Here is a 12,044-nt window from a genome sequence, read left to right as displayed (position 1 = left end):
AGGAGCGGAACTCTGAGCTCATGGCAGTCCTGAGCGCTGAAGAAGCAGTAGAGTAGGAGCCCAAGAAGAGCTGGTAGGGAGCTCTCAGAAGTAGAGAAAAGAGAGTGCAGATATGTGGTTGTGGTGTGATGCCCCGGGCCATACCCTAGATGGTTCTCCCTGTCCCCAGAAGGGTTGTCTCCCCATGAGATCAGCCCGCTGTGTACCACGCCCAGGGGATTACTGGGTAGCAACCTCACCACCCTGGCCTCATTGGAAGGGGTTCCCCATGGGGAGAAGTGACAACAGACAATCATCATTTTGCATACTTAACTCGTCACAGTGAAAATCCTAAAACAGAGTTATTGTTGAAACCCGATTGATACCAAGCTTACGAATCGGGAGACCACCTAGATAAGAATCTTGAGCAAGAGGGCAAATCGGAGTGAGAAAATACCCCGGTAAAGGGGAAAATTAACTGACTATCCTGTACAAAAGCAATTTAATAAAGCTAAAGAAAGGGATGATCATAAGTATAAAGATGGAAACAAATCACAAAAGCAAGTGACCCAAGAGAAGTTGAACTGCAACACTCTGGGGTTGAAAGACATACTGGCAAATCAAATTCCCTCAAAAGGGATTCCAAAGGAACAAACAAAGTTTAACTCTCCACTACTGGAGTTGGGGAGATTTAATATGAGAAGTTACGAGAGACTATCTGTGTATTGTGTATTAGCAATTGGTACTAGTACGTTCAGGAGAAGGGAGTAATTCTCCTTATGTTTTCTCGAAGTAGTAGAATCAGTTCGGGTAGTTCTGGAGAGCAGACTTGTTTTCTTTGGACTATCACGGCTGACTAACAAGTACCGTAATTGGTAAAGGAGATGTGGGATCTGCCATAGTCCCAGGGAAAGTTAGGCGTTCTATCTTCACTTTAATAAAAGAACCTACATCATGTCACTTAAGAGTCTGTATCCTTCTGACCTGCCACATTGGCCAAACTCATAAAGGCGAGATTGGTCAATGCTTAGACTCAAGAGAATGTGAGTTGGGGTGGGGGGGGGGCGGAGGTCAGGGGTCCACAATGAGGCCACATGTGTTCTCCGGCCAGCCTCCCTTGGCCCTCCTCCTATCCCCACCTGTGAGGTCAAGAACCTTGGTGTCACCTTTGATTCCACACACTCCTTCTCTGCCCACATCGCTGATGTATCAAAAAAGTCAAACCTCCTACTGCACCTCCTCGGAGGTATTCTTCCTTTCCTCTCATTCCCCCAGAAGCTCACTGTCTCCCAATCTCTGCTTCTCTCTAAGCTGGACTATTGCAACAGCCTCTTTCTTAATCTACCTGCCTCTACTCTCTGCCCTTTACAACTTATCCAGAACAGGACTGCGAGACTTGTCCTTGGCCTCAAGCCCTCGGATTGTATCTCTCCAGCTCTGAAATCTCTCCATTGGCTCCCTGTGGATGCAAGGATTAAATTCAAAACCCTCTGCATTGTCCACAAGGCTTTCTGGGGCCTGGGTCCAACATACCTTCCGCAAATACCTCCCATCTCGAGCACTCCGCTCCTCTACCTCTAACTCCCTCAGGGTCAGTCGTTTCTCATAGAAACGAGCTGGGGGTAGATCTGTCTTCGGCCTCCCTCTGGAACAGCCTCTCTGCCACTCTAAAACTTGAGGAGAACCATCTCCGGTTCCGGAAGCACCTCAAAACCTTCCTCTTTGCTTCTGCCTTCTCCTCCCCTCTCCCCTGTTGATTCTGCTAACCCTCTGCACCATGCACCTGGCCACCCTCTGTCCTCTGGGCCCAGGTACCTGCTCATCTTGCCACACTCACGCACTGCATCCGGGCCACCCCCTGCACTGGGGTCTGTATTTGTACCCATATAGCCCTCCCCTTTTCTTCCTGCACTTTCAGACCTACACGGCCTGCTGCCATAAACCCAGCACTTGCCACTTGCTGGCTGCACCCCCATTGTTGCCTTTTTATTTATTATTTTATTTGTTTTTTTTTTCTTCTCGCTCCGCACTGTCCTTTTGTTCCCCCTTCCATGCACTTCTCCCCCTTCTCCCTCTACCCTGCACTTGCACGTTCTCAATGTCACTGGGCCTAGTAAGATCGTTGTTTTTTTCTCCCCTGTTCCCTTTCCCTGCCTGGTCGCGCTCTGAAACACTTGTGTATGAGCGCGATAGAAATAAAATATCAATCAAACATAGTGAAGCACACAATAATTGAATTTAGAAAGGGAGGTACAAAACTACTATATTAACAGCGATGATTCTACTGAGGTAGCCCACTGAAGAGCTGGTCAGTGCACTGGGTGGTCCAAGGACAGTTCTGAAGTCTCAGGGTGGCTAGATTCTGGAGAATGCGACGAGACTGGTTGGGCCCACCAGCCCAAGAGTTGAAGCACCGCTCGGGGCCTTCGCAGGAAGGGGATGCCTCTGTGGGTGTTTCACTCATACCTAGACTCACTCACGCCCCAGATGTGGAGTGGGACCAGACCATCCCAACCACAACCTGGGTTCACACACACCAGATAAGCAGTAGCCTGCGAAAGCAGCAGCTCTCCCGTGTGAATCATGACCTAGTTATAAGGGATTTCCTCACCTGAGAATGCAGGAAGAATGCCAAAGAAAAAGTGAATAATCTTGTTGCAAGCACATTTTAGGGCACTAGCCACGTTTCGTAGACGGGCGCAGTAGACATGAAAGTGCACACTAAAAATAATGCTAAAAAGGTATCTGCTGCCACCAGCTGGTCTTTAGGCACATGTACCAAAAATCCCAAGTGTAAAAGACTAGGGTGCTCCAAAAGTATCCCCACTGCCCTGCATTGTAAGATGTCTGCACTATCAAAAAGTTAACTAAAAGATAAAAAGACAAGAGAAACCTAGTTTCCCAGTACTGATAGCCTGAGGACTGATAAGCTTCCCCGTGGCAAAATGAGCAAAAGGCCAGGGATGCAGCTGAAGGCTTCACTTCCCTGTAAAAAGTCAGGACCGGTTAAAAAACAAAAGGTTTGGCAGTCTATGGACTATAGAGGGAAAGTTGCCCACAGAGAAGTATTTCCTAACAGCCGGAAAAACAGTACAAATTGCTGGCTAGTAGCCAGGCACGACGTCTCTCATGCCTCAATTCGCTATATATGTGTGTGTGCACACATACTTTCCCAAGCGTTAACTATCACTTGCCAATGGGTATCGGTCAGTGCACATTTTGAGGCCTTTGTTAATGTTTCACATCCTTTAGCTTTAGTTAAAAATGTGTTGTACGGCTGGGCAGAACCGACGAGAATAATTGTAGTAATGTAGAAGATTAACTTTCGAATCCCCTTATGTCTTCTTGTGCACACTTTTTTTTTTCCTCCTGCATCCACAAATACTGGTTAATGAACAAAGCGGTGGTGTTTGTTAACAATTTACATAATTGAGAACATTTGGTCATTCTGAGACTGTTTAATTCTTCATGTCAGTTTACCTGGTGTCCAGGTTGTCTCAGCATGTATATAGTTTGAATGGTAAGGGAGGTGTCATTTGCTGCACCTTTCAGATGATTGTGTTCTGTTTTCGTTTTCAACCAAGGTAATTGTCTGGGAAACACTTGTTTAGTTTATTGCACAGTTAGAAAAAGAGGAGTTAGATCCAAGTCTTATAATATTGAACAAGCTCCTTTATATAATACGAAGGTTGACTGGTCACTCACTGACTTTTTCTGTTTTTCTCCCCTTTCCTAGTTGTTCTCGTTGAACGATTACAAGCCACCCATTTCGAAGGCTAAAATGACACAGATTACAAAGTCTGCCATCAAAGCGATTAAGGTAAGGCACTATTGGAGCAGATTTGATTTTTCCAGAATAAAAATGCAGACCTGTCCGATAGTTCTGAGCTTTAGTGCCTTTTGTAACGTGCAAGCAATGGATGGGGTTCACAGAATACCGGAGTCCAAATAACCGAACCAATTCAGGAAGATGGCAAAGTACTGTTTTATTATCACTTTTCTAAAACTGGGAGTTGCAACAGACATCAACGGACGTTCGCTCAATTTCTCTCAGCGATCTTTCCACAAAACAGACTATATACTAAAAATACATCGGAGGTGAAATCCTATTACGTGGCAAATATTGAAAAACCTACTAGATATTGTGATAGGCTTAAGGGGAACATCTACATATATATCACATAGGAACTAGTATTGTGATTGGCTGCCCACTGTCGGGTGGACAATATATGCCTACCTCTAAAACATGTCATCCTTAATCATCAAGTACAGTTTTCAATTGGTCTTCAAACTATAAGGTCCTTTGTTAAACGAACCTGTACAATTGGTTTGCACGCTTGTGCCATGTCTGGAACATGCGGTTCACTTATCAGCACGTAAACCTAGACCCAGATGCAAGGAGGTGGGCCCGACTCTTATCTCCCCACCCAATTAGCCCAACACTGCATCACCCAAGCCTTCTGCCATGAACATTGTCTTTGAACTTGGCCTTGCAGAAGTATCCTTGTCTCTGGGAATACATGGGAGTGCGAGCACTCTCTATCGCTGTTCTAGGACTCAAGTTCGACTCCATTTTCATCCTTGGCTTACGTGACAGGAGACAAGGATTTGGTCCTTTGTGCAGGTTTTAAATGTCTTAAATTAATAATAAAACTTGGCACTCTTGGTGTTCTTTCTTTGCACCTTAACAAGAGATGATTCATCCTTTGCACGTTCCGTCGTTTCTGGCTTCTTCAGTTTTGATACCAGGCGAGACCGCCTTGCCATGCAGCTCCACGATTTCAGCTTATTCTTGCTGCAACACAATTCTCCCTTTCTTCTTTGTGTTCTGGATGACTTAAATTCATGATGCCAATGTCCAGCTTCTATACAGTGGCGGCTTCACCTGCATTCTCTTCACTACATATTGCCAGCTTCTATGATGACTTGGTGTTCCTTGCGTTTCAGCGTTGGTACAATTCTTGAACGGTTGATTCTCTGCAGCACTTCATGCACATGTAATCTTTTTCGTATTTTAAAAGTTCACTCTATTCTTTACTTCATCATTAATCCTGAATCCTCTTCAGCCAATATCTTAGAACATCGCACATGCCTCTTGTGAAGTCACTAGCTTCTCTTTGCTCTTTTTCATATTACTTCATGGAGTTCCTCCCTCAGATTGTCGTCTCTTCGGGGTTACATTCGATAGGGTTGTCTCAATGGGTATCTTTTTCTAATATACACTGCGGTATTGGGCAGAACTGCTGGTGTCAAACACGGCACAATCTCAGACTTCCAACATATAGGAGGTAGGGGGGTCGGATTTCCTGCAGAGGCATGCAATTTCTCTACATTCCCCCCTCTAGTCGAGGCCTCGACCACCTCTTCAATCGTTTCTACATCCTGATATTTAAGTGTTTCTTTGGCGTCCATATCTTTACCCCCCTCAGGGTGTCAGCTGATTTGACATGTTCATCTACACTCTGGGTCGTGTAGTTACATTGTCCATTCGGATTACAATCGACCCATCGTTCCACGTACTACTTATGATTCTTCGGATACAGGAACTTCATTCCTTCAGGTGCTATGATGCTAGCAGCTATATATTTTCTGACGGCCTAATCAGTCAGCTCTGTGGGTCTTGGTCCAGATTCGACATTGATCATGATCTTCATTCCTCCCACCTTCTTTAGTTTCCTTGCATTGTGCAATCGCCCTCCTAATTACACAGAATACAAACTTCACCAGCACTAATGTGACTACAAGAATCTTGAATATATTTGCCAACCACTGCGGAATCCATGAGAACAGGAAAGCAAACCAACTTATCTTCAATGTCGTCTGTCTCATCTTCCATCTTGTTATCCAGGTCTGTCAATGTTATTGCCTCTGTCCAGGTCCCGTTTTCTTAATCATGAGAAGATAAGAATGTGCAACATGATTGACCGATTTTGGCACAAACACCCCCTTCCATCGCTGTTTTAATATCAAGGCCATATCTATTCTGGATGGTCATCAGTTGTATGGCCTCACCTCTTCCTTGATAGCGTTGAATCCCTTTATGGTAGCATTGATTGTCTGCTGAAGCTCCCATCTTGTGATCTGTAGCTATTTGGCGTTTGCTACTGTTTGGATTCCAGGCATGAATATAGTCTTAAATATTGTGGCAGTCATACTGAACAACCTGTGTTAATCAGGAATGGAGTCATGCTGTTGATTTGACTGAGAGATAATTCTCTCTTCTTGTCAGACGGAGAAGGTCAAGCAATCTTTTTCTCAAATGGGCATCCACTTTTGGAAATTGACCAATGTTCAGGCCGCTTTGTGGGATCACTAATACTGGAACATGGATAAGCACCAAAGAACATACTCTGCCCCAATCCTTGGGCAACCTTAGATGAGCTCTAGATCCACAAGCCCAATATCGGTCCATGAGGACGGCTGTCCCTTCTCCCATCCTTGGAATGTCAATTGCAGTTATTAAATACCCCATGATTCTTTCTGTGTCTTTGCAAGCAGTGTCGCATTAGCCAATGGGATTACTACTACGGGCCTGGTTCATCTTCTACCCACGTCATTCGTTTTCCGTGTTTAGCCCATTACTTCAAACACCCATCATTCACTTTTTGCACTTGTACGTATTCTGTCTTCAACAGGTGAGCTGCACAGGACATCATTCCTTCTTCCCTTCCCGGACTTCACTCATCCAGAGATCAGGAATTGAGTTTGTTCCCAACATCCAGGTGATCCAGCTATTTCTCTCACATCCGGGCAGTTCATTCTCTTCATCTTCCTCTTCATTTCTTCCTCTCTTCAATGATCACCTAATCCTGTCCTGTAGCAGGATACACAAGTATCTTGCTCTTGCATCCAGGTTCCTTTTCCATTTGTAAGGTCTTGATGTAGTCATCCTGGTGTGGAAACTAGCATTTTGATAACATCACAAAGTTGCCCAGCTTCCTTGGAATTGTCCTCGAGTTGTACATGTTGCAAGGTGACTCAGGCCCCTTGCATCGTGCTTTGGAACCTTTCTGGCAATTAAAGTTTGTACTGTATTCATGGCATAGGGGATGAGAGAGCAGACGTAGCAACCCTCCATAGATGCTTTCTCCCCCACTTTTCTCATGTGCTGATGCCACATGTTCCCCAAATGTGCTGTTATCTAGCTAGGTATTTATCCCTTCAGTATCATCCTCTGCATCTCTCTTGTGTCTCCCAAAAGTTGTGTAATAATCATGGAGTAAATCAAAAGCAGTTTTCATAGCAGGGGGAACTATAGGGACTTCTCCTTCAGCAGAAGTACTAACATGATGGAGGCTGTGAAAGATTAGATACAGAAAGACAGAGCAATCCTGCAAGCGTATATTTTGCATAGGAACATAGGCATCCGTCACTCACGCCAGCCTACTACTCGTTGCACTTGTTTATCTTCTAGTTAGTTTATAGAGTGTGCCAAGCCCTGAGGCATCTGGGCTCTAGGCTTACATGTTATATAGTTACATACACTTAACTGTATATATGCAATGCCTCAAATCTAATTTAAGTTACAATCGCATGAATGGGATGGGGTAGACAGGTGTTGAGGGGTACATCTTACAAAATTACATATATACAGAAGTTAGATAGCAGGCTTTGTGGAGCATGGTACAGTGAGCAGCTGCTTTCTGGCTAAAGAAGCCAGTTTTACATTCTTCCTAAACAAGTGATAAGAGGGTTTGGCTCTTAACGTTGAAGGGAGTGCATTCCAGCTTTTGGCTGCAAGTACCAGGATGCTAGTTCCACCGGCTCTTTATAGGTTAAACCTTGGAATCTTAAGGCAGTGAGTCGGAGCAGTCCTAGTCGGGCGGGTTGGAATGTTGTGTGAGATGCTGTTAGACAGATACTTGGGCGCCTTTTTGGCGAGGCACTTGTGTGTGAGGGAAAAAGTTTTGAGGGCGAATCGTTGCTCGATGGATAACCAGTTCATATTGCAACTAGTTTTCGAGATGTGGTGTGATAACGGTATGTTCATTGCTGATCTGATGGCGTTATTTTTAATAACTTGCATCTTGTTTAGGTTCTGTTGGCTAGTACCTAGATAGAGCGCGTCCTCTAGAACCGTGCCACTCTTTGTTAATCTTTTTTAATATTATCAAATTTCCTTGTGTAACTGTAAAATCTGTTCAATTATAGCAATAAGGAATCTTATTACTGGGTCATTTGTTGGATCCTGCATGAAGTGTGAATATTAACACAGACAGCTAGCACAAGCCGATGAACGTCACGATCGGCAGGTACCATATGTTTAATCACTTAAAACAAATGCTCTCCACAAAATAAGTGTGGATACTGATCTCCTTTCCAATTTCTGATCAAGAACTGACGTTTAGGCATAACTCTGCTTCAATATGTCTTTCTCAAAGTTCATTTAAAAATTTCTGGAATTCTCTGCAAGGCTTTTCACTCTGCTAAAATATCTATAAGGAGTGTTCATTGAATTCCAGACCAATATAAAATCTATATTAATCACTCGTTTTGTCCTTCTTTGTCATCGATCGGGTCTGCACATGCTGAAATTCTTGTCTTGCTTCTGGATCGGCAACGGTGGGAGGGCAGGTCTTTCCTTCATAGATCTTCACATCACCCATGTGTAGCCACGTACTTATTCCCTGCAATCTAATCGCAGAAGGGGACACTACTTCGCTGATGAAAGGGCCATGAAAACGTGGCTCTTCTCTCTTTCTGGTAACATTTTTAATTGGGACTAGGTCCCCAACGTATAACTTGGGTGATGGTAAGAAGTTCACTTGGATTGGTTGTCAAATTATCTTCTGTGTACTTGGACTGCTGGCGCTCGACTTGATCTTAAATGAAAGAAATGCTAGAGGTCATAAATGTCTAATAATTGTGCCTCTCATCTGAAGTTTTCGCTACGCTCTGGACATCACTTCTACTCCTAGATGGAGGTGTAAGGGGCGTTCTCATTCAACGCCCTGTAACTAGCTCATGCGGGGTGAGGTGGTGGTCTGATCCTGGCTGAGTCTGAAGTGCATATAAGGCTAGGGGTAGGCAATACAGCCATCCCTTTTTCAAAGTTGATTTGATCTTGGCAATCTTTTCTTTGAGGAGGATCTTGAGTCTCTCATATATCCCGTTCGCTTGTGGGTGATGAGCAGAAGAAAACCTGCTCTTAATAGAAGCCCTATCTGTTCAAATAATTCATTAACGCTCCTGGGTTAAGCTTACCTCTCCTATCACCGTCAATAAACCTACGTCATAGAGGACTGTGGTACATAAAGCGCTTGGCACGTTTTTCAAGTCTTCCTGAAAAAATGCGGGTCTTTGCCGCATTATCGCCATTCGCTGTGGGACTTCCTTTACTCTATTCTTATCCATTATGTAGTGCTCATGAGGAACACCACTTCGTCATCTGTTTGGTGCTCCCTGAACATATCAGTTATGTCAGTCAATCTATACCCTTCCCCATGAGCTATCGTTGTTCTCCATGGTCTACCATCATTGTCTATCTCCAAGCATTGCCATTTCTTTTCGTGCTATGGCTGCTTCCAATTGTATTGGACTAGTCTGTCCACCTTTCTCATACATAGGTATTTGTGGTCTAAACCTAAACTAATCAGGTATTCTCATAATCTTTCCTGCCAGGCCAGGTAGCCATGTCAATAAAATGTTCACTCCATATAGAAAAAACTCATGGATCTACTAAACGCTTCGCAGAGCCACTTGCTCCGTAAACACCAGTATAAACGCTCCCACTTTTAAATAGTGTATTCCTGGAGTGGCGCACACTATTCCTTGATCAGTAAATGAAATCGTGCAGACCGATAACGACAGTCCAGTTCCTCCTAAAAATCCTGGACAAAGCAGCTCAAATCCAGATCCAATCATTCATAGAAGCTAACTCCATACTAGGCAAAAGACATTATGGCTTCCGTGTCGGGCATGGAACAGAATCTGCCTTATTAGACCTAAAAAAATCAAATCTCACAGATCATGGACAAAGGCAAACCTGCCTTGCTCCTCCTCCTCTATCTATCAGCTGCTTTTGACCTGGTAGATCACCAAACACTCACCACCCACCTCACCCATGCAGCCCATTTCTCTAGTCAAGCAGCATCCTGGATCACTTCCTTCCTTGAAGGAAGAGCCATGAAGGTCTACTCCGACACAGCTAACGCAGATCCTACCACTATAAACTGCGGTGTCCCCCAAGGATCTTGAATAGCCCCCACCCTCTATAACCTCTTCACAAAACCCCTCTTCGGCCTACTTGACTCCATGGGTATTGCATATGCAGACGACACTCAAGTACTTTTACCCACCAAGACGCCACGGCCCTTCACAACATCTATGCCACTATCCAAGCTTGGATGGCAATCAATGGCCTTTGTCTTAACGGGGTGAAGACTGACATTCTCATCCTGGGCCAGACAAACACATTATCAAAACTAAGCCCAGAATACAACAACTTTAACATAGACAACTCAACCCTCTCTGTATCATCCTCTGTCAAGACTCTAGGTGTTCACATTGATGCAAATCTATCGATGAACAAACAAGTCCGCGCCACAGCCTCTGCATCAGTGTTCAGCACCAAACTCGTCAATGCCATTAAACCCTACTTATCCACCCCCAACCGCTTGGCCATAGTTAGAGAAATGAGCCAAACTCGATTATTGCAATGCCCTCCTAGCTGGCACCTCTGCCAAAAACATTCACAGACTGCAAACCACACAAAACAATGCCCTCAGAGCCGCCATGAGCATCCCTAGTCAAAAGAAAATCCTCACCATCACTCACAGATGCATCAACAAAACCGCTCCAGCATACCTATCTGAAACAGTATCAAGGACCACATCCACTCAGAGCTCAGTACAACAACCTGCTACACATACCACGCATAGAGAGCCACAGTGGGAGGTCTAGGCTTCTCCTATATTGCACCGAAACTCTGGAACTCACTCCCTGCCACCCTTAGAGCTGAAACTTCCATCTGTCTTCCGCACCAACCTCAAGACCACTCTCCTCAACTAGCAAGTGGAAGACTGCCTTCTCCACTTCTGACATGTATATTGTAATATAACACAAATGTAATATAACTATTGTAACCTGTGTATATATACTGCTAATGACTATGTAACTAAGCTTTGTACTGTAACAAGTGCCGCAATGTCCTTGGGCTGTTGTGCGCTATATAAATCTGAATAAAACAAAAACAAATATTTAGTTTCATCATTGACTCTCTTCCCAAAATATTAACCAGTGTCTGTCATGAATATAACAAGGGAACAGACATGTCACATTCTCCTACGGAGACTGGTACTTTATCAGTAAAAGGAACTCTAATTGTAGCTCCAGAGAACCCTCAAGCGTTCATGGCAATGCCCGACATTGGATATTTTCCCTCTCGTATACACAAACTAGTTACTCCAGTGTCTATAAGAAAAGAAAAAGATGTGCTTCCTATCGTCACATCGACCCTTGGTTCCTCTTTGGGGTCTGGTTTCAGATAGTACTGAACACATGAAGCCATTCTGTGACCTGTCCTATTGTGGATACAGGCTCATCCACTTCCCTGTGACAGGATGTCCTCCTACTATAGTAACTCCTCCTATTCTGGGTGTCCATACTTGTCCAGTGTTTGCATATTGCTTTGTCTGCATGGGGGCTTTTTGCGACTGCATTGTGGCGGGTTCATTTGTGCTTGTCCCTGCTGTGGTACCTGCTGTACTTGCGGTTCTTGTGGCTGATAAGATGTGTGATCCTGTGCAAAGTCTTCTGTGTGCTATATGTTGGAGGGTACGCGCCCCTCCACCCCCTTGAGAACTGTCAATTTTGTGCATTCCCTTGGCTCCCACATACGCGCGCGCGATGTGTCCTGTCATTCCACAATACTGGAGGAACTCTCATATTAGTCTCGCCTTGGTTATATCCTTCCTGAACATTCTGGTTCTCATTCTGTGTACCTTGAAACCCACCCTGATTATTTTGAAATCCGCCTACTCTTCCTCTGTAACCCGTACCTCCGCCTCGTGGTATGAACCCATATCCACCTTGATCCATCGGGCGCAGATTATTCAACTGCAATG

General features: G+C 44.5%; 1 protein-coding gene across 3 annotated transcripts in view; it reads left to right on the top strand.

Moving 5' to 3' along the window:
- SCAF8 (SR-related CTD associated factor 8) overlaps window positions 1–12,044 on the top strand; it is a 2,093,867-nt gene that overhangs the window by 51,422 nt on the left and 2,030,401 nt on the right. For all 3 annotated transcript variants that reach the window (XR_011268119.1, XM_069607748.1, XM_069607747.1), the window contains exon 2: window positions 3,716–3,799. Coding sequence is in view for 2 of the 3 variants with exons in the window: in XM_069607748.1 (XP_069463849.1) it covers window positions 3,716–3,799 (84 nt within the window). In the remaining variant the exon portion in view is untranslated. The remainder of the gene's footprint in view (window positions 1–3,715; window positions 3,800–12,044) is intronic.

Source organism: Ambystoma mexicanum, chromosome 4q (genome assembly GCF_040938575.1).
Source record: "Ambystoma mexicanum isolate Mex_15411 chromosome 4q, UKY_AmexF1_1, whole genome shotgun sequence".
In the NCBI taxonomy this organism is placed as follows: Eukaryota; Metazoa; Chordata; class Amphibia; order Caudata; family Ambystomatidae; genus Ambystoma; species Ambystoma mexicanum.
This window is presented reverse-complemented; position numbering and strand designations above follow the sequence as displayed.